Below are 23,096 nucleotides of genomic sequence, written 5' to 3'. Positions count from 1 at the left end.
TGTCTATCGACTGTCAGAAAGATAATAAGGTTGATGTTGACCACAGAGGTGGCGAATGCAAGCTGTGGAGCTCTCTGCGCTTCTTTAATTCTGATCTCTTCCACACACAGTCGTGGAGAGCTCTAGGAATCTGTTCACCTGAAGCTACCAGGTTCTTGTATATTACACTAATCATGGCTATGTCTCAAATTACTCTCATATTTTAACACAAATTGTTAGTTTCCGAAAGCAATACAAAAATAATAACTACTTGCAAATTAAAACTCACGTGCCCTTTATACTCTGCAAAAATTTTAAAAGGGAGAAGTGGAAGTGAAGGACCAAGGTCTATAGCACAGGAGATATCCAACTGGAGAGTGGAAAAATTCAATCAATACTTTGGATTTATAAAGGGCAGAAAGATGGGTTAACAGTGGGAGGAGGGGAACTCCAATTGGACTATGTCCGGGTGGAAGATGGCACAACTATAACGACACCTATAATCAGGGTATAGTGCAAAATAAGGAATTGTTTTTGCACAGTTTTCTAAAGCAGTTAATTCCCAACATAAACTAAAATGGAAAACTCCTAATTTAAGGTAGGATTTCACCAAAATTCAAAAATTTCACAAAGTAGAATTTGCAAACATTGAGAATAATCTCTGAAAAATAATGGGCATGCTTTCCATAAAGCTGATCACATATTGGTATTCACACTGGGTCAATATTGATAGCAATTAGTTAAAAATCAATATGCACTTGTTCAATATTGACTTCATCTGATTACATATTGATATATTGATGTACACTGAGTGAAACCAGACTACAAAGAGAGTGAGATTCGTTTTGAAATGCTCTAGCAAAGCGCCAACACAGAGATGATGCCACGGAAAGGCCTCATCCTGTACTGTAAGCATACATTTTTACCATCTGTCCCTGACCACTATAGTTCTGGCTCTAGTCCATGTATTAAACAACATTTTGATAATGCCACAGGGTGATGGCCTGGTGGTATTATTGTTTAGACTGTTAACCCAGAGAGCTGGTAATGTTCTGGGGACTGGGGTTCAAATCCTGCCATGCAGATGTTGGAATTTGAATTCAACAAATATCTCAGATTAAGAATTCAATGATGACTATGAAACTACTGCTGACTGTCAGGAAAAACCCATCTGGCTCACTAATATCCTTTAGGGAAGGAAGAAAGCTGCCAGCCTTACTTGGTCTGGCCTACATATGACTCGAGGCCCATGGCAATGACACTTAGCTGCCCTCTGGGCAATTAGGGATGAGCAATAAATGCTGGCCTGTCTGTGATGCCCATACCCATGAATGAAGATAATAAAACGCAACAAGGATTTTACCTCAATCTGGTTTATGACAGAATCTGTACCTCACAAAGAAACAGACACTGTTTATGCATGGATTCATCACATCTCAGTTTCACAGTGAATAATTTTCAGACTGTTCACACGTGAGGAATCTAATCAATAGTAGCAACACCCTACAAGCAGCAATGAGACAAATGAATGGCTCATGAGATTTTAATTAATAGTGGATCCTGACACAAGCTTTAGCAGAACACACTCTGCACTCCAAACAGGTCCATGCAGCCTGTGTTCTTTCACTTCTATCGGAACAGGCAGATGGGGCCTCAACTTAATGATCCCTCGACAACATAGCACTTGCAGCATCAACCAGTTGATGTACTCAAATACTAGAGTCAGACTGTGCTGTGTGGGGAGGAGAATGGGAGGCTGGTGAGTACAACAATCTGGCAGCCCCAGTGCAAATCAGCCAGGAGTTCTGCAAATCCCAATCGGGCAAGGCTGGGTTCCAATCCATGGCTGTTCACTTGGTTTAATCTCAGCAGAATGGTAAGACATAGTCTGGATAAAGACAAGGCCCTGACCCAACACCAAAGAATCCAGATGAGTCCCTAATGCAAAGGCTCTGTCCATCCCTTGGAAAGTCAATGTCAGAAGGAAAGTGGGACTGAGACTTCAGTGGGAGTGGAGTGTGGTCAGTACACATACCAGGCACAAAATCTCTCTGGAGACATTTTGAGGAACATCTAGGAGCAGCAACTTAATAACGACTAAATGTGGAAGTAAATTTTATCTTACTGAATGGCTCCTTTTGTAAAATGGCCCTGTTTGGGAATATGAGAAAACTTTAAATTCCAGGTGATCTTCCTCCCCACCATCACTTGGACACTTATGACCTCAAGTTGGAAAGCCACCATCCACCACCTACCCCTAAGTCATAGTCATTAGAGGGAGGGACTCTCTCTCTGACCCCATTAAATCTGACTGACAGCAGAAAACTGCATGGTGCAAATGGTAAGGCTCACTTCAGAAACTTGGGTAAGAGTACAGAGAGTTGGACAGAGGCACACATAGAGAGAAAAAGACAATGATAATAGGAAAGAGACATATAAAAAAAGAGAGTGGAAGAGACAAGGAAAGAGAAAAACAGAGGGACAGAGTGAGAAGAGAGAAAAACAATAAGACAGAGTCAAAGAAAGGGAGGGCAGCATCAGCATACAGAGAGAAAGAGAGTGAGGGACAGTGGGATAAATAGCGGGCATGATAGACACAGAGACCAAAACAAGAGGCGGAGACAAAAGGAAGCATCTGTGTTCATCAAAGGAAATAAATGGAGATAATAGTAGAACGTGGGAGACAGACAGAATGAAAGACAGACAGGGAAAAATGGGGAAAGAAATAAAGAGGAAAAGACCAAGGAAGAGAAAGAGAGAGGGAGAGGGAGAGTAAAGCAGCGTGAGAGACATGGCTGGAGAGATGACACAGATTGGGGTGGGTACAGAAAGAAGGTGAGGGGGAGAAATGAGAAACAGAGAGAGACAGCGAGCTAAGGTGCTGTTCGAATTTGTTCTTCAGCTGTACTGTGATGTGATATACAAACTGCACAGGCTCCCGTAACTCTGAAAGAAAGTGGAAGATGGACCTGAATTGTATCCTAAACTTGAACATTAATCAAAACAGTTCACAATTTCCACTTTTTTAAAAAAAATTAAACTTAATTCTGTTTCAGTAATGTGTTGCATTCTGAGTTTTGTCACACTAAACCAGGAAAATCCAGGTCAGAAAGGAGATTTTCTGGCATTGTGGGCAGTGTCCCTACTTCTAGGCCAGAAGTTCCAGGTTCAAATCCCACACCAAGGGATGTTGGAAATGGAAGGAATGTTCATGGCTGCAGTGATTGGAACCAGGACATTGTCAATAAGATCCTTGATTGGGGTTGTTGACCCAGGTCAATCAGGAAGCCCTGGCCTACCAGTACTAACAGGGGATTCAGAATCTCCTCAGCTCAGGGGACTGGTTCAGAGATGACTAGCCCATAGAAGAAAAGCATCTGAAGGTAAGCTAAAAAGATTTCAAACCACTGAGGTGAACCTCTGTCACACAGTGCCAATTTTAAAAACACTGTTGGATGTCGCACAAACTGCCGGGATGTAGGGGTGCAATTTCAGTATATGTCAAAATGGTGAGATAGATATGTTTATTTTTGGAGTTTGTTGAGTTTTGAACATTTTTGTCACGGGCTCAAAGTTTGACCTTAAGTGAGTGAATCAGGGTGAATGCAGAAACAGGGCCATGTATTTCTCTGCCATTGAGCAAACAGCCAGTTTGTGGATACCGTCCTTCCCTGAGCCCTACTACTGGTGGTCAGATCACAGCCGAATGACTCTGCAAACAGCAGGTGGCTGAGTAAACTCATTCAAAGACCAATTCGGAGAGTGTATGAGAGAACGGCTGGAATTTTACAGCCAACCTGCGGGCCTTCCGTGGGATCAGCACAGCAGCAGTTGGCCGGATGCAGCCTCCTGGTGGTAGGCTGTTCAACAGCCAGAGCTCCAGACAGATGTTGAGGCCTCCATCCTCCTGCCACCTCATCCTGCTGTAACCTGTCCCACTCAATAATGGTGGCACCCTCTCCCTCCACCCTACCCACCTCGGGAAGCAGCGGCTTCCTTCCATCCCGGATCAGTGCCCCAGAGCCTCCTATGTGCCTCGCAGCTTCGTGGGTCCATCTGCCATCTTGAATTGGATGGCAAGTACAGACATTCGCTGCCAATTGGCCAAGTCAGGGGCAAATCAAGGTTGGGTGACTGTTGCTGACACAAAGTGATATCCAGGCCACCATTTGAATCTGCGGTTCAGGTTCAGAGCCAAAACACAAAATCCTGCCCCTTTTTGTCAACCGATCTGAGGGTGGTGGGCTTGGGGGCTGGCCCCCAGAGGAGTGCTGCCAGAGGCAGAGGTTGGGGGGCAGTGGTTCGAGAAGGAGCAAGAATAAAACTTGTGCTAACGCCAAAAGCGGGCACAGGGCTGGCAGTGTTTGCCGTATGTGGTCAGGGTGACCAAGATGGAACCTGATATTAAGGTCTATCTTACATTTAGTGGAAGATGTCATCTTAATAAATGAGGGAGAAAGAGAAATATCAAAATGCATTGATTGAGCTTGGGGTTTAAAAGCCTGATTTGGTTGGAACGGGAAGAGTGAGGTCAGTGAAGAAGACTTACAATAAGTTGCTTAGATTTCAGCCAAAGTGCACTGATGACAACGTTTTAAACAAGGAAACGCCAGCTATTCACCGATTGCTGTTTGCCACTTCAGTACAATGTCTGCCAACAGTTTGTTCCACAAGAGGCAGACTAGAAAAAACAGTAGCAAGTCAGATTGAACGACGCTGGCTGGATTGGTATTCAAATATATTAAAAGATTTGAGAAGTAAATTTCACTCTTAACTTGCCTGTTCAATTAGGTAACGACATAGGCAGATCGCAGAGCTGTTATTATATCATGTTAACACCTTGGGAAATAAGTTTAGTTACATTATCCTTCAAAAATATTGGACAGAGGCAGAGTGAACGCAGCTGTCTGTTTTTAATATTACCAGCCCATAAACACATAGGAAATGTCTGTCTCAGCATATTCCCTATGTATAACAGTCTAGGGAGTCCCATATCTACTCTACCATTGATGCCTGGAACAATGAGATAGTGAGCAAATTGTAAATTAATGATGGGCAGTGCCTTCGTTAAAGTCTTCTCATCATTCTGCATAGGCCAAACTTTAAACAAACTTATTGCGTGACTTATTATTGACCTCAATCCACTTTCACATTCCAGAATCAAACTTTTAAACTTCATGCTGAGAGCTGCTGCTTCTTGATATTTCGCTTTCTCTCTCCGTGCCTTCATTTAGCCACACAACGCGTCCATTGTTACTCTACTCAATGTGACCTCTTCTGCATTCTCTCCATAGCACATGCTATCCTATCCCATCATCCTTCAGTCATTCACTCCTTTGCCATCAAACGTCAAGGTTCCATTGCATTCTGTTTTTAAATGCCCCTGTTCCTCCTTCTAGTCATCTTCCTTTAAAGCCTCCTTTAAAACATTTACCTTTGACCAATGCTTTAGTCACTTCTTATGAATCTATCTCCATCTCTCTCTGGTGGTGCCCTTCTGTTTCTGTGTGTGTACTTATCAGGAAAACACTATGTGGCTTCCAGTCCATCTCTCCCCCTCTGCGTCCCACTGTAGGTATCAACCTCTTCAATTCGACTTCACAAAATGAAACCTGACTTCCAGGTTTGTTCAACTCAGTTTCTTTACCAATATTTCAATTCATCCCAAAAACCATCTTACCAAAAACCCCTGATCCAATACATCCACCATCTCACCAAAATCCCTCAATCAAACCCAGCCTTATCTCACCAAAATCTCTAAATCAAACGCATCCACATCTCACCAAAATCCCGAAATCAAACGCATCCACATCTCCCCAAAATCCCGAAATCAAACCCATCCACATCTCCCCAAAATTCCTAAATCAAACCCATCCACATCTCCCCAAAATCCCGAAATCAAACGCATCCACATCTCCCCAGAATCCCTCAATCAAACCCATCCACATCTCAAAATCCGTCAATAAAACCCATCTGTATCACATCAAAATCCCTCAATAAAACTCACCCACATCTTGCCAAAATCCCTCAATCAAACATCTCACCAAAATAACTTGATCACTCCTCCCACCATCTCACAAATAAGTATGAATCCCTCCTTCTCACCAATACTTGCCAATCTACCTGCTGCATAGATTTCTTACACTTGTGTGGAAAAAATCCAACTTTGTCTCTTCCCACAGAGTTATTTGTTTATTCGGCTTGTCTCTGAATTCAAGCTCTGACTCTTGCTCCAGCTAGCTCCCAGGCTGAGAAGAATGAAGGGGAGATACTCCCCACTGCATGGGGCAACAACTAAACAAGCAAGAACCACACCAATCCGTGTTTTGGATGGGTTAATGGCGTCCTCTAAGCCCATTCCGAGTTTTGACTTGGGGATCCATGCAAAGGGCACATCACTTTGCTCTGCACTGATGCTATCTCAAACTGCTAACCTTCTGCTCCACCTCCAGAAATCTCTTCAGGCCATCGCAGTCTAATTGGTCTTTGTGATTGCTGTACATCAGCATCAAAAGGTAGAGGTCTCGGCGTGTGGACATCATCTTGTAAAAAGCACAAAACTCTTCAAAGTCCAATGTCCCTTGGTTCTCATCCGTGTCTGCCTCCTAGTAATGAAAGAAAGACAGTTATGTGACTTCCATTACCACTGCCCCATATTATCAATTGTTCCCTCCATCCTTACAGGATTCAAGATATTCCAAATGAAAATTACTAAATAAATTAAAAGACCTTGATACTTTAGTAAATGCCAAAGTGTGAAAGACTAGCATTTATATAGTGTCCTCCACAACTCTGAATGTCCCAAGATAACAAGGTGTAGAGCTGGATGAACAAAGCAGGCCAAGCAGCATCAGAGGAACAGGAAAGCTGATGTTTCGGGTTGAGACTCTTCTTCAGAAATAGACTCAGAAATGAAGAAGGGCTTTGACCAGAAACATCAGCTTTCCTGCTCCTCTGGTGCTGCTTGGCCTGCTGTGTTCATCCAGCTCTACACCTTATTATCTCAGGTTCTCCAGCATCAGAAGTTCCCACTATCGCTGAATGTCCCAAAGTACTTTGCAGCCAATGAAGCCAGCAGAACCATTATGTTGTAGCCTAGGAAATATGCCACCAATGTGTGCGCAGCAAGCTCCCACATGTAACAATGTTATGATAATGAGCAGGTCATGTTGATAGAAGGATAAAGCATCAAAGAAATAAAGGATTATTCATTTGATAGCATAAAACTTCAGTTTTGCTGAAAATGGGCTCACCTTGTTGAATCTTTTCATCTGGTCCTCATCATCAACAAACATGCTTCCACTTTCTATTGGGTATTTCTTGCAAATTGTCCTGATGAGTGCAAGATGAAAAGCTTCGGCAAAACCATATCGCTTTTTCAGCAACAGTCAAACAAAGGATTCTGCCAAATGTACATGAACTCACAAGATGCTGCTTTGTCGGTGGTTAGATTTTCGGGGAGGATTCACAGATCCCACCTGAATTTGCCTCAATTTTAATTTAGTACCTGCCTCTCCCAAAAGCTCAGTCAATTTTTTCAGATACGATCCTCCTCCTGATGCCCCCTTTTGGTGTCAGCTAGGATCAGGAGTGCTGTCAGGTGAGTGCAGTGTTCGAGCAGCGGTGGAAGGTCTGGTACTGAGTGCAATGCTGTTCTTACACTGACCTGCAGAGGTCAGCAGCTTCTATGAAGGGGTCAAGGATGGACAGAAGCTTTAAAAAAGGGGGATGTTTTGGGGAGAGGTAGATATGAAATCACAAATCACTAAAGACGTTTGATTCCTCAGGCACTGGACATCCCTGTAGGAAATGAGACGCGAATGGTTTAAAACAACAGCAATGTCACTCTCCCTCAGACTGAACACACTCGGATGGCTCTGTCAGAGAGCAGCTTGGTTTATTAACAACATCGATGTGATACAGATACAGTAGGATGTGGGCCTGTGACAAATCCATCATGTTGGCTCCCAGAAGCAAGGAGTGTTAACTAGTGACAGGGCCCCTCCCCACAGGGGTTCTTCATTTAAATGTAACTTTAATTAGAAAGATCAAATCATTGTTAACCTCCCCCAAGTCTCCTCACTGCAAGAGGTGACTGTAGCATTCATACATTCTGTCACACAGGGTCAAATCCACAGTATACCCCAGGCAAGAAAGAATTGGGAAGGAACACAAGAAAGAAAACTAACGATAGCGGGACAGGAAAAGGCCAACACAAAAGAAAAGAGAAAGATGGACGAAGATTATTCTGAGAGAATGACAGGCACAAAGAAGGAGTGGAGCAGACAGGAAGTAAGATCAGCAGAGAAAGTAGACGAGAGGATGATATTTGGAGATGAGCTGATATTGATAGAGAGAAGAATGATAGAGGGTTTCAGACATACAGAGAGAAGAAGAAATGAAAAGCTGAAGAAAAGCTTGTGTTATAGCATCTTCTATGACCTCTGAATATCCTAAAAACGCTTTATAGCCAATTTAGTCCTGATTTCTTTTTGGAAGTCACTGTTTTAATGGGAAAAAGTATGGAAGCCAATTTTCATACAGCAGTCTGCCCACAGGCTGCAACGTGACAATGATCAGATCATCGGTTTGTTAGAAATCCTGGTTGAGGGACAAGTGTTGGCCTTCTCTTCTACAAAATAATGTAATAGAATCTGCTTTGTTCACCTGAGAATGACAGGTAGGCTCTCAGTTTCAAATCCCATCTGAAAGAAAGCACTTCCAACAGCGCAGTATTCCTTCAAGACTGTCTTGAGTAAAAGCGAGCAAGAGAGCTGGGCAGAGACAGCAAGATAGATGGAGGCAAGGGGAAAGTGAAACTGGCATTGCCTAGAGAATGAGGAAATGACCAAAGAGAGAAAAATGGTGACACTCAGAGAGATGGGAACATCACAGCAGGGACCAGAGATAAATCTAATGAGACGGTGGTCTATAGGATTATAGATCACTAATATCAGCAGTCATATGCTAGAAGCTGAAAAGAGAGTGAACAGCTTGTACCAGAGAAAGAAGCACTTACCTTACAGAGTAGCAGATTTTATAGAGGAAACAAAAGGAGTTTGTGGACTATAGTCAGATCATCATTATGCTTAGGTAGAGGAAACATTCCTATTGTATACCAGGCCATGATTTACCCACAGAGACACTCAAATTGGAACCAAACCACAAACCAATAAACAGAGAGGGTATTCATAGAAATACCAACAAGGTGAGCGAGTGATGTTTGGACAGTGTCCAACCTCAACGCAACGTCTTGCTTCCCCCATGATAAAACCAACAATTGGACTCCAGATGCTGCCTAATAACCCAAATCAGTTCTGGCAATGGAAAATTGCAGTCATTCTGCACTAACTGAGAACATCATCTTGTGCAGATGCTGGAGTTAATGATCACTTGAATATATGCAGTAGATAAAAGCAATTCGAAAGAACATAAAGGAACCCAGCAATAAGCTGATGTCTTTAGAGCGCAAAAAATAACTGATAGTGAAAACAATCAATGGACCCCAGATTGCCTTTGGCTGTAAATTTGTTCTCACTTTTGTTTACAGCTTGACAGCCTGAATTGCATTAGCATAAAGAATGAGCTGAGATGTAATTCCAAGCTGCCATTTAGCTCAATTCAAAGGAGGCATTATTATAAACCACAAGCTTGTAATGAGGACTGAGGGAGTGCTGCACTGCTGAAAGTGCCAGCCAACAGACTAGGTTTTATACCAAGGCCCTCTTCACATGTTCCAGTTGGACACTAAAACTTCCCAAAAGCGTACATTTGAAGAACAGAGATCTGTCACAGGGTCTTGGCTAATTCTCCTCCCTCAGCCATCACCATCAGCTTCACAGGAACTCTCTCATTACTGTCTGACACTTTCTTACTTTATGCTAGAAGATGTTGGCTCATCCCTGAACAAGGGTTGCCAATGCTGTGGGAGCTTGAAAGATTAATCTCCCGAGCAAATTGATATGGCATTGAAAGCTATTACAGATAGAATGGAGTGCTGACTGATGGATTGTCAAGTAACTCCTGTTGGATATTGAAGAGGCTGCATGCTTTCCATTAGGCTGTAGGCTATTGAAGATAGGTGTATCAGGTAATGAAGGTGATGGTGTCTATGATGGCGTCATATGATGAAAAGTTCATGATATACAACTTCACCCCTTAACATCAGTCACTCTGCCCAATCCAATAACAAGAAACTACCAAGTGAAGTGTAGGATTAAGCTCTCATTAATATATTTTTAATCAACCTGTTTAGAAATGTACTGACACTACTCTGGAGTATGAGACCTGAACTAGCTCAGAGGCAGGGACACTGCCATGGCGCCAGAAGTGCCGTCAGTTGCTCAGTAATCTCTTCAAGTCAAAGCAGGTTGCTCAATTCTCCAGCTCATCATCCTCAAGAGGCTCCACTCAACCCTATTGTATCTGCAAGCTGCAACAACTCAGAGACACCTTTACCCCTCTGGAACCTTCACCTCTCCTCTTTCCTCTGACTCCATCTTTTCTCTTGATCCTACCAGGGATTTACTATCCCTTCTGACATTCCTTTCTCTGATGTGACCCTTCCATACTCAGCAAAGGTCTTAATTTTATCCCTGTGCACCCCCGCCTCAATAGTTTTGGGCACAACATGACGTTGAACTCTTCTTCCATCACCTCTGCCTCCATGCCCAATGCTTTGGACAGAAGCCCTCTCCCCACTACCATGGTTGACAGGGTCCTCAGCTTTGTTTCTACACTCTGCTCTCACCAATTCCCTCCCTCCAACTGCAGTGATAGGCTCCCTCTGATCCTCACCTACCACTCCACGCAGCTAGACGTTCAGTGGATTGTAAGCCACCATTTTCGTCACCTCCAACAGGATGCCACAGCCAGACACATATTCTCCTCCCCTCTCTTGTCAGCATTCCGCAGAAACTGTTCACTCCAGGACATTCTGGTCTCTTCCTCCTCCAGTCCCAATATCTCCTCATCCCTAGGGCACCTTCCAATGCAATTGCAGAAGGAATAATACCTCCCCATTTGATTCCTGCCTCCTCACCATCCAAGGTTTGAGACACATCTTCCAGGTGGAGCAGTGATTTACTTGCATTCCATTCAATCTAGTCTACTGTATTTGCTGCTCACAATGTTATTTCATCTACATTGAAAAAATGCAGGCTGAGTGACTGCTTTGCAAAACACGTATGTTCTGTCCCCTCAAGCTCCCAGTTGTCTGTCACTTCAGCACTGTGTTTTCACATCAACATTCCTGTGGCACATCTGCGACATTGGTCCAGCAAGCCTAGAGCCAGGCAACTGACGGCACAACCACCAATATTCAAGTGATCAAAAATCAAGCACGTGCAAGAGGCTGAATTGGTGGAATAGAGAGATCCTGGTGCATCGTAGGCACTGGAGGAGATAGCTGAGGCAGGGAGGAGGTTGAGGGCTGGAGCAAGATACTGAGGTAGGGAGCAGTCTAGGGGCAGGAGGCATTAATGTGATAGGAAAGAGAGTAAGATCTGGAGGAGGTAAGAGATGGGGAGGGTTGCAAGGGGTTGAGGAGGTTACAGGACTGGGGACAAGCTTACAGGGGTAAGAGGGTTTCAGGGGTTGGAGGATGCTACAGGGATAGGTAATTCTGTATGGCCCGGGGGAGGTTTCAGACGTAGGGAGGGGATGGAAGCGGCTACAGAGGTGGAAAAAGGTAAGAACGTGGATGATGTAACCATCCAGGAGAATAGTCATATTATTTTGCTTGCAGCTAGAACTGGATAAGATTATATTATGCCAGTTTTATGTTGTACCTTATACATCGCAGCTCACAGTAATAACCAACATGTAACGGCGAAACCAGGACATGTCAAGAATAACTTCCTCAGGGCAATATCTTATAAACTGACCAATTCCAGGTCAGTTAAAATCATGCTGTTACCTTTGCCTTCATTTTAATGAAAGAACATTGACGAAAGGTAATGGCCAAGGTCGCCAGGCAACATTATTAAATCTGAGTTTATAAATAGCTTACTAGTCTCAGAGCACATGCATTGCAGTACACTGTGAGTGCACCAACTGAATAAATGTCAGTGCTCAAACTGCACAGGGCTTTAGTCCAGACACTTCACCAACACCTTCCACCCCAACCTTCAGTTCACCTGGGCCATCTCCAGCACATCCCTCACCTTCTTGGACCTCTCAGTCTCCATCTCAGGCAACCAGCTTGTAACTGATGTCCATTTCAAGCCCACCGACTCCCACAGCTACCTAGAAGACACCTCCTCCCACCCACCCTCCTGCAAAAATTCCATCTCCTATTCCCAATTCCTCCGCCTCCGCCGCATCTGCTCCCACGATAAGACATTCCACTCCCGCACATCCCAGATGTCCAAGTTCTTCAAGGACCGCAACTTTCCCCCCACAGTTATCAAGAACGCCCTTGACCGCGTCTCCCACATTTCCCGCAACACATCCCTCACACCCCGCCCCCGCCACAACCGCCCAAAGAGGATCCCCCTCGTTCTCACACACCACCCCACCAACCTCCGGATACAACGCATCATCCTCCGACACTTCCGCCATCTACAATCAGACCCCACCTCACAAGACATTTTTCCATCCCCACCCCTGTCTGCTTTCTGGAGAGACCACTCTCTCCGTGACTCCCTTGTTCGCTCCACACTGCCCTCCAACCCCACCACACCCGGCACCTTCCCCTGCAACCGCAGGAAATGCTACACTTGTCCCCACACCTCCTCCCTCACCCCTATCCCAGGCCCCAAGATGACATTCCACATTAAGCAGAGGTTCACCTGCACATCTGCCAATGTGGTATACTGCATCCACGGTACCCGGAGTGGCTTCCTCTACATTGGGGAAACCAAGCGGAGGCTTGGAGACCGCTTTGCAGAACACCTCTGCCCAGTTCGCAACAAACTACTGCACCTCCCAGTCGCAAACCATTTCCACTCCCCCTCCCATTCTTTAGATGACATGTCCATCATGGGCCTCCTGCAGTGCCACAATGATGCCACCCGAAGGTTGCAGGAACAGCAACTCATATTTTGCCTGGGAACCCTGCAGCCTAATGGTATCAATGTGGACTTCACCAGTTTCAAAATCTCCCCTTCCCCAACTGCATCCCTAAACCAGCCCAGTTCGTCCCCTCCCCCCACTGCACCACACAACCAGCCCAGCTCTTCCCCTCCACCCACTGCATCCCAAAACCAGTCCAACCTGTCTCTGCTTCCCTAACCTGTTCTTCCTCTCACCCATCCCTTCCTCCCACCCCAAGCCACACCCCCATCTACCTACTAACCTCATCCCACCTCCTTGACCTGTCCGTCTTCCCTGGACTGACCTATCCCCTCCCTACCTCCCCGCCTATACTCTCCCCACCTATCTTCTTTTTTTTCCATCTTCGGTCCGCCTCCCCCTCTCTCCCTATTTATTCCAGAACCCTCACCCCATCCCCCTCTCTGATGAAGGGTCTAGGCCCGAAACGTCAGCTTTTGTGCTCCTGAGATGCTGCTTGGCCTGCTATGTTCATCCAGCCTCACATTTTATTATCAGGGCTTTAGTCCAGCTGAGCATTGGGCACTGTGGCCTGTTCAGGCCAACAGGGCACATAAGAGTCATTCAGACCTGGTTCAGATTGGACTCTGGAAGGCGGCTGCCAGCCTCAGTTAGCTAATGAGGGAGGGGCTGCAGAGGCTACAGGGTCTTCAAGCTTGAAAGGAGGCAACTGGGACAGGGCACAGCTAAGGGAAATGAATGAGGAACGTGCGGTAGAAGTACATCTGAGGCATAACCTCAAGTAAAACTGGGGCAAGGGGACAGTTCAAATTAAGGATTGAATGTTCTCGGAATGTTCCCTCCTGGGCGTTGTTCCAGGGCAGCGGAGTGGAAATAAAGCTGGGAGTCATTTTAAGGAACTTCTGGGCTGGCAGCAAGGGGTCTGCTTTTTGTTTGCGGAATAAATTGTGGATCAAAGTGCCTTCCTCACCTGTGTCTCTCTGTGATACCTGTCCCATTGAGAGGTTTCCCACTTCCAAGCAAATCCTCTTTCAAAAACTTTCAGTTACTCTTAATGTTATGTATCTCTGAAGCACATTAAATTTCAGAAGAAGCAGTGATACACATGACCAATTAATGAAATACAAAAATTAATGTATATGCAAATGAGCTGAGGCTTGCCTGGGGCTCAGCAGTGGTGTTACATCACAAGAGACAAGAAAGTTAGCAGGACTTTGAGGAATAATTTGAAACAATCACTTTCCTTAATGAGTGTAGTCTGTTTCACCATGTGTAGGTGTTTTGGTCTCTGCAGATCACATAATAGCAAAGATTCTGTGTCAGATTTATATTTATACAGTGCCTTTATAACCTCAAGGAGTGCTTTACAGCCAATGACGTACTTTTTATGTTTAATCACTGTTATAATGTCGGAAACATAGCAGTTAATTCGTATAAGGTACCACAGACTGTAACGAGTTAATGACCAAAAAATAGTTTGTTGTGATTTTTGTTGAAGACCGAATGTTGGCTGAGATTTCAGGAAGAACTCTCTTTGACCTTCTTCCTTTTGCATCATGGGATCTTTAATATCCACCTGAGTGGGCAGTGGAGGCTTCAGTTTAATGTCTCATTTATAGATGGTGTCTCTGACAGTGCAGAACTCCCTCAGTACTGCAACGGAGTGTCAGCCTGGATTGCTCAAGGCTCTGGAGTTGTTTAATAAGGACAATCCACTCTCCCTGATCCCTGCATAGCTCACATCATTTAAACTAGAAAGGGTGCAGGTTCCAATCCCTGGTCTATGCTAAATTAGGCGGATTTTCAATGTGAGGAGCAAGGATGAGGTGTTACAATTGGCCACACAGCATCCTTCGCTTGCTCATTCTGTCCTTGAATTGTAGAACTCTTCAACACCTCAGCACCCTTTGGCATCTGCATTTTCACTTTGTGGGATCTTATTGTGTCCACCTTTGTTTATCCGGCAACTGTTGCAACATTTCAAAATGAATTCATCAGACGTGAAACTCTTTGACACTTTCTAAAGATGCAGTGAGTCTACCTTCTCCCAGTACTCTATCCCTTGGATCCGAGTTCAATTGTTGCAGTTCCCAGATCAATGAAGAGAGCAACATCACCGGCAGAGAATAGAAAAGAGAAAAAGTGCAGTTGTATTCACTCTGTTAACAAGAAACTAACAGTATCCTTCAAAAGGGAATCAGATAAGTATTCAAAATGGAATATTTTTCAAGGTTACAGGGAAAGACCAGGGCGGTGGGACTGATTGGAAAGTTCTTTGAGGAACTGCAAGATGGGCTGAAGGGTTACCTTCGAAAGCGAGTCAATCTATAATCCAGCAAAGAAAAGTGTGGGGAAGGAAAGAGCAGAACGAGAGGAAAGAGGAGTGAAGAAGAGTCAGAAAAAGGAATCTTATATTTATGTCAAATCTAGCATAGTGTCATAGAGATGTACAGCATGGAAACAGACCCTTCAGTCCAACTTGTCCATGCCAAATAGATATCCTAAATTAATCTAGTCTCAGTTACCAGCATCTGTCCCACATCCCTCTAAACCCTTCCCCTTCATATACCCATCCAGATACCTTTTAAATGTTGTAATTGTACCAGCCTCCACCACTTCCTCTGGCAGCTCATTCCACACACGCACCACCCTCTGCATGTAAAAGTTGTCCCTTAGGTTCCTTTTGAATCTTTCCCGTTTCATTTTATGTTGCTCAGAATCATCTGAAGGTCTTTCACCTTGAATGAATAATTTTTGAATTGAATTGAACCGCAGCCATCAAATTTAATACAGCAAGATGCCATCAACTACAAATGAAGTTAATGAATAGGTAATATGTGGGGCAGTGTGGAGAGATATTGACCACTGGGAGAACTCACTACACCTTGTTGGCTAGTGTTACAAACACGTGAAGCATGTCCTTTTATGTTTAATATTTACAAATAAAAATGTACTAAGAGTAATTCCTTTGCTTGCATGTTGTAAAATGAAATATCTTTGAGTAAGCTGCAAAATCTTTTTAAATTATTTGAACAAGTTAGGTGAGGCAATTCCTAAAAAGACAGATGTCACCTGAAGTGAACCTCTAAAACGATATCATAAATACAAGATTACACCCATCTGTAGGTCATGTACAGAACTGTTGGATCTGATAGAGAGGGGGCAAAGAGTGTGATGTATTTGACTATATAGTATTTTGCAGCTGAATTAACTGTGTTCCAATTCCCTTGAAGAAGAACAGCCCACATACATCAAACAGTCCCAGTTCTGTCTGGTGTTTCTTCAGTATTCCAGCTGTTTACATTCGGATTCATCTGACATTTAATCTCTTTGTACAATTCCCCTTAGACCCATTTCCCTTCCATTCCTGTTAGACAAAACACCCAACTGCAAACTTTATTTCACTTGGGAATATTTCAAGACATAAAACCAGGGTTTCCTATACTGGGACTGTCTTGTACGTTGGAATATAGACCAGTTTTATCAATTCATCTTGAATGAAAGCTGCCATTGTAATCTTCTAGATTAAAGCGCTCAGCTTCAATATGCTGACTGGACTGACTATCCCAACTCAGGAACTTGGATATTGTCCTTTTAGTCATTTTGCATTTCACTATGGGTTTGCTTTGTTTATTTTGACTTTTACGTCTTGACTCCCTGTCTGATTAGTGTGACAGATTCTCCACCATGGGGGAATTGATGGTGTAGTGTGTAGTTAATGTCACTGGACTAGTAACGCAGTACCCCAGGTTCAAGTCTGGGGACATGGGCTTGAATCTCACCAGAAGGTCAAGTTTGAACTCAGTTAATACATCTGGAATTTAAAGCTAACTGAGTGGTAGCCACCATTGATTGGTCATTAAAATCCCATCTGCTTCACTAATTCCTCTTTATCGAAGGAAATCTGCAGCTTTTAGCTGGTCAGGCCTACACACGAATCCAGATGCATAGCATTGTGGTTGATCCCTCTTTGCTCTTTGAAAGCAAGGTGCTATCAAACTGCTACAATGTGTCGAGAAAGGAATGAAACCGAAAGGACTAACTGACATCAAGCTAGGCATGTAATACACAATGGCAAACAGAGCCCTGCCCACCCTGCAAAGTCCTCCTTATCAACATTGGGAAAAGTGTCCCAATAGAATAGTCAAGCAACAGCCTGGTACTGGCATACCCATGCAATCATACCTTACTGGGAATGTCCCAGACACTGCTATCACCATCGCTGGACATCCCAAAAATGGCCAAGACAATCTCCTGCTGATTACCACCTAACACATCCCCATTGGCTGATCAATCTGCACTTCTCCATGTTGAACAGCATATGGACAAGGCACAAAGGGCTGCAATGGTGCGCAATGTACTCAGGGTGGATGACTTCAATGTTCATCATCAAGATTGGCTTGGCAGCACATGGACTGACCAAAGTGATTGAGACTAAAGGGCATGGCTGGGTCCATGGGAGATACTGAGTGAATAAACAACATGGAAGGACAGGCTTGACCTCAGCCTCACCAACCCACCTGCCACAATGTATCTGTCTGTGATAGTGTCTGTCAGAGTGATCACCACACAGTCCTTGGAGAGACAAAAACCTGTCTTCACAATTGAGAAGTAGATATCCATGAGATGCTGTGGGCCATCAGCAACAGCAGGATTGAATTTAATCACAATGTACAATCTTATAGCCTAGCATATCCTCCACTCTGCCATTATGATCAAGCTGGGAGATCACAGCTGGTTCAATGAAAAGTACAGGCATACCTGAAAACTGAGGAGCCAACCTGGTGAAGTACAGCACAGGAATAATCACAGGCCAAACAGCAGCAGCATCATGCAACAGGCAGAGCGAAGTGATCTCACAATCAACAGATTGGCTGTAAGCTTTGCAGGCTTGCTACATCCAGTCATGAATGGTAGTGGACAATTAAACAACTTATAGAAGGTGGAGGATCTTCAAATATCCCCATCCTCAATGGATACTGCAACAGCTATGGATTCTGACAACATTCCAGCAATAGTATTAAAGGTTTGTGCTGCAGAACTAGTCACATTCCCTCGTCAGGTTGTTCCAGTACAGCTACATCACTGGCATTTACGAAGCAATGTAGCAACCCGGCCAGTTACCACCCTATCAGTCTCCTCTCAATCGTCAGCAAACTGGTGCAATGGTTCATCGGCAGTGATATCTATCAACACCTGCTCAGTGATGCCCAGTCTGGGTTCCACCAGGACCACTTTCGTCCTGACCTCATTACAATCTTGACTCAAGCACAATCAGAAGAGCTGATTTCCAGAGTTGAGGTCAAAGTGATTGTCCTTAATATCAAGGGAGCATTTGATAGCGTATACCATCAAGAAGCCCTTGCAAAAATGGGATTAGCAGGAAGCAAGGGGAAAACTCTCATTTGGTTCGAATCATGCCTACTATAACAAAAGATGGTTCCGGTCGTTGGAGGTCAATCACATCAATTCCAAGACATCATAGTTCCTCAAGGTAGTGTCCCTGTCCCAACCTTGGCCCAGATTCCAACTTGAGCGCAGTGGTCCTACCCCCAAGCCAAACAAAGCAGGCCCTCTACAGTCCCAAGCCTCAGCTATTAGGCCCTGGTCTTACTTCCAATCACAGTTAGTTGCTCTATAAATGTCCTTTCCTCTATCAAAATCAGAAGTGGGGACATTTGCTGATGATTGCACAATGTTCAGCATCATTTGTGACACCTCAGATACTGAAGCTGTCCATGTCCAAATACAACAAGATCTGAAGTACATTGGGTTTGGGCTGATAAATGGCAAATAACATTCACATCACACAAGTACCAGAAAAGAAAGAATCTAATCATTGCCACTTGACATTCAATGATGTAACCATTGTGGGTCCCAGGCTATTGACATCTTTGGGGTTACCATTGATTAGAAACTGAATCTAATGAGACGTAAGAAGAAGAGATTGTAAAAACCTGGCCTGTGTTTCTCGAGTTTTGAAGAATGAGAATTCATCTCATTGAAACCAAAATAATATTTAACAGGATAGACAGAGTAATCAGGTGAGATGTTTCCTTCATTTAGGCAGTAGAGAACCTGGGGCACAATTTAAAAACATGGAGAATGTCATTTAGGGCTGAGATGGGGAGATTCTTTTCTATTGAGAAGATGGCAAATCTTTGGAATTCTCTACTTCAGACGGTTGTGGAAGCTCAGTCTTTAAAGATATTTAGAGGTTAATCAATGTTTGGTTATCGATGAAGTAAAGCATTATCAGGCAGTGTGAGTAAAAGGCATGAAGGGTTCAAACGTGATTGTATTAAATGATGGTGCAGGCTCGATGGGCTGAATGGCCTCTGCCTGTTCCTGTGTTGCAATAGAAACAACTTACAAGAGTAGGTCAGAGGCGAGAAATTCTGCAACAAGTGGCTCACCTCCTGTCTCCCCAGTGCCTGTCCATCATCTAAAGGGCCAAATCAGGGAATGTGATGGAATGTTTCCCAGTCGCAGCGCTTATGATATCTCAGAAGTTCGACACCAGCTGAGACAACACAGCCCACTTGAATGGCACCCATCCACTACCTTCAACATTCATTCTGTTCCCCATCGACTTACAGTGGCACCAGGTTGTACCATCCAGAGGATACACTACAGTAACTCACCGGGGCTCCAGTGACACCAGTGGCACCAGGTTGTACCATCCAGAGGATAGACTACAGTAACTCACCGGGGCTCCAGTGACAACAAATTCCAAACCCACCACCGTATCATGACTAAGTAAACAAAGGAAACTGTAACTGGATTTAATATCAGTATCCATTGTATCCAATTCAGCCCCTGAAGCCTGCTCTGTCGCTTAATATGATAATGGACAATCTCATCTTGGCTCAACCACACTTTCCTACCCATCCTCCAATACCTTGCAATCTGTTACTGATGAATAATCTGTCAAACTCCTCCGTAAATTTAATCAATGTCTCAGCATCCACTGGATAGTGAAACCATGACCCTTATCTCTGTTTTAAATCTGTCACCCCTTATCCGAAAACTATGACCTCTTCTTCCAGATTTCCTCACAAAGTGAAACATTGGCTGATCCACTGATACTATAAATTGTGTTTTAAATCTGGATTATGTTTAACTATTCCTGAAGTCAAGGTGGTATAAAGCAAGGCTTCATGTGGTATAAATATTTCAGAGACATTCCCTACACTCCAAAGCATAACACAAGTATTTCTCCCTGTGCAAAATGAGATATTCAACTAAACATATGTATTTACTATTTTTGTTTTACTTCATGTGAAACTTGTTGCTGAGCAACAATCCCATTGGGAGCTGGAGCGATCTTTGACAAGCACACACATCATGTACAATGTTCAACCTGGCTCAGTTTCATTGATGCTGTTCCTGACGATCTAGCCTTGTGTAAGTAAGTTGTATGAAATGGTGCTAACACTATCAGTGTTGCTGAAGAAGTAATTTTGTTTTCATCACCCAACCAACCCAATCCTGCTTCATGTGATAGCTGAACACATCACTGTCCAGTAGGGGTTACTGGATGGCATTCTGGATTGGGCATCCAAGCTTAATTGATCCTGTCTTCCCAAAGATGCTACAAGCATTCTTCCAGCCTGAATGCAGCACAGGTTTTTCACTAAGAAACTCTTAGGGGTGACATGGTGGCTCAGTGGCTTGCACTGTTACCTTACAGCACCAGGATCCTAGGTTCAATTCCACCCATGAGGCAACTGTCTGTGTGCAGTTCTCCCTGTGTCTGCATGACTTTCCTCCTACAGTCAAAAGATGTGTAGTTTAGGTGGATTGGCCGTGCTAAATTGCCCATAGTGTCCAGGGATGCACAGGCTATGTGGATTAGCCATGGGAAATGGAGGGTGGCATGGATAGAGTGGGAGGTGGGTCCGGAATGGACTGTCTTCACAGAGTTGGTTTGGGCTTGATGGGGTAATTGGCCTACTGTGGGGATTCCATGACTCCTAGACTGATATCTTATTGGATTAGTGTCATAGAGTCATAGAATCCCTACAGTGTGGAAACAGGCCCTTCGGCCCACAAGTCCACACCGACCCTAGGAACATCACACCTAGGCCCATCCACCTATAACCCACCTAAGCTACTGACCCCTCAACACTACCGGTAATTTAGCTTAGCCAACCCACCTAACCTGTGTGTTCTTATCCAATCAAGGCCTATATATTCACTTTTGTTAGTTGAGACAGGCTTTTGCCTTGTAAAGTCATGGTTTGTAGCTGGATGGTCAACTATGTGTTAATTTTTGTCTGGTGTGACTTGGCAGTCTTATTTTGCATGGCAGTTTCAGATGCAAAGGAAGGCGGTGGGCAAAGATGGTGGCCTGTTTTCTCTGTGCCATCTCTTCAATGAACTGAGCTTTCTTTTTCAGCTGTCTCTTCCAATGCCTTTCCAAGTAGTCAGCCTAGAAAGGTCACAGACATCATAGAACATAGAACAATACAGCACAGAACAGGCCCTTCGGCCCTTGATGTTGCGCCGACCTGTGAACTAATCTAAGCCCCTCCCCTACACTATCCCATCATTATCCAATGCTTATCCAAGGACTGTTTAAATGCCCTTAATGTGGCTGAGTTAACTACATTGGCAGGCAGAGTGTTCCACACCATTACCACTCTCTGAGTAAAGAACCTGCCCCTTTAAGACATCTGTCTTAAATCTATCACCCCTCAATTTGTAGCCATGCCCCCTCGTAGAAGCTGAAGTCATCATCCTCGGAAAAAGACTCTCACTGTCCACCCTATCTAATCCTCTGATCATCTTGTACGTCTCTATTAAATCCCCTCTTAGCCTCCTTCTCTCCAATGAGAACAGACCCAAGTCCCTCAGCCTTTCTTCATAAGGCCTTTGCTCCAGACCAGGCAACATCCTGGTAAATCTCCTCTGCACCTTCTCCAATGCTTCCACATCTTTCCTGTTATGAGGCGACCAGAACTGCACACAATATTCCAAATGAGGTCGCACTAGCGTTTTGTACAGTTGCAGCATGACATCACGGCTCTGGAACTCAATCCCTCTACCAATAAAACCTAACACACCGTAAGCCTTCTTAACAGCACTATCAAACTGGGTGGCAACTTTCAGGGATCTATGTACATGGACACCAAGATCCCTCTGCACATCTACACTACCAAGAATCTTTCTATTGACCCCGTATTCTGCCTTCCTATTATTCTTCCCAAAATGAATCGCCTCACATTTATCCGTATTAAACTCCATTTGCCACCTTTCAGCCCAATTCTGCAGTTTATCCTAGTCTCCCTGCAACCTGCAACATTCTTCCACACTGTCCACCACTCCACCGACTTTAGTGTCATCTGCAAACTTACTAGCCCATCCACCTATGCCTGCATCCAAGTCATTTATAAAAATGATAAACAATAGTGGTCCCAAAGCAGATCCTTGAGGCACACCACTAGTAACCGGACTCCAGGCTGAATATTTTCCATCAACCACCACTCGTTGCCTTCTTACAGAAAGCCAGTTTCTAATCCAAACTGCTAAATCTCCCTCAATCCCGTGCCTCTGTATTTTCTCCAATAGCCGACCATGTGGAACCTTATCAAAGGCTTTACTGAAGTCTGTGTACACCACGTCAACTGCCCTTCCCTCATCCACATGCTTGGTCACCTTCTCAAAAAACTCAATGAGGTTTGTGAGACACGACCTGCCCTTGACAAATCCATGCTGACTATCTCCAATCAAATTGTTGCTTGCTAGATGATTACAAATCCTATCTCTTATAATACCGTGGGGCAGCACGGTGGCTCAGTGGTTAGCACTGCAGCCTCACAGCGCCAGGGACCCGGGTTCGATTCCAGCCTCGGGCAATTGTCTCTGTGGGTTTCCTCTGGGTGCTCCGGTTTCCTCCCACAGTCCAAAGATGTGCAGGCTAGGTGGATCGGCCATGTTAAATTGCCCGTAGTGTTCAGAGATGTGTGGGTTATAAGGGAATGGGCCTGGGTGGGATGCTTCAAAGGGCGGTGAGGACTTGTTGGGCCAAAGGGCCTGTTTCCACACTATAGGGAATCTAATCTCATCCTTTCCAAAACTTTTCCTACAACAGATGTAAG

At 44.3% G+C, this 23,096-nt stretch overlaps 1 protein-coding gene and 1 long non-coding RNA gene across 2 annotated transcripts in view; one reads left to right on the top strand and one right to left on the bottom strand.

The window, feature by feature from the left end:
* plch2a (phospholipase C, eta 2a) overlaps positions 1–23,096 on the bottom strand; it is a 144,829-nt gene that overhangs the window by 81,428 nt on the left and 40,305 nt on the right. The window contains exon 5 of the mRNA XM_059655609.1: positions 6,414–6,584. Coding sequence (XP_059511592.1) covers positions 6,414–6,584 — 171 coding nt within the window. The remainder of the gene's footprint in view (positions 1–6,413; positions 6,585–23,096) is intronic.
* The window catches only part of LOC132211094 (uncharacterized), a 130,071-nt gene that overhangs the window by 97,467 nt on the left and 9,508 nt on the right, over positions 1–23,096 (top strand). The gene's annotated exons all lie outside the window — the stretch shown is intronic.

This window comes from Stegostoma tigrinum, chromosome 28 (genome assembly GCF_030684315.1).
Source record: "Stegostoma tigrinum isolate sSteTig4 chromosome 28, sSteTig4.hap1, whole genome shotgun sequence".
In the NCBI taxonomy this organism is placed as follows: domain Eukaryota; kingdom Metazoa; phylum Chordata; class Chondrichthyes; order Orectolobiformes; family Stegostomatidae; genus Stegostoma; species Stegostoma tigrinum.
The sequence above is the reverse complement of the archived record's forward strand: the minus strand, read 5'-3'. Positions and strand labels throughout refer to the sequence as shown.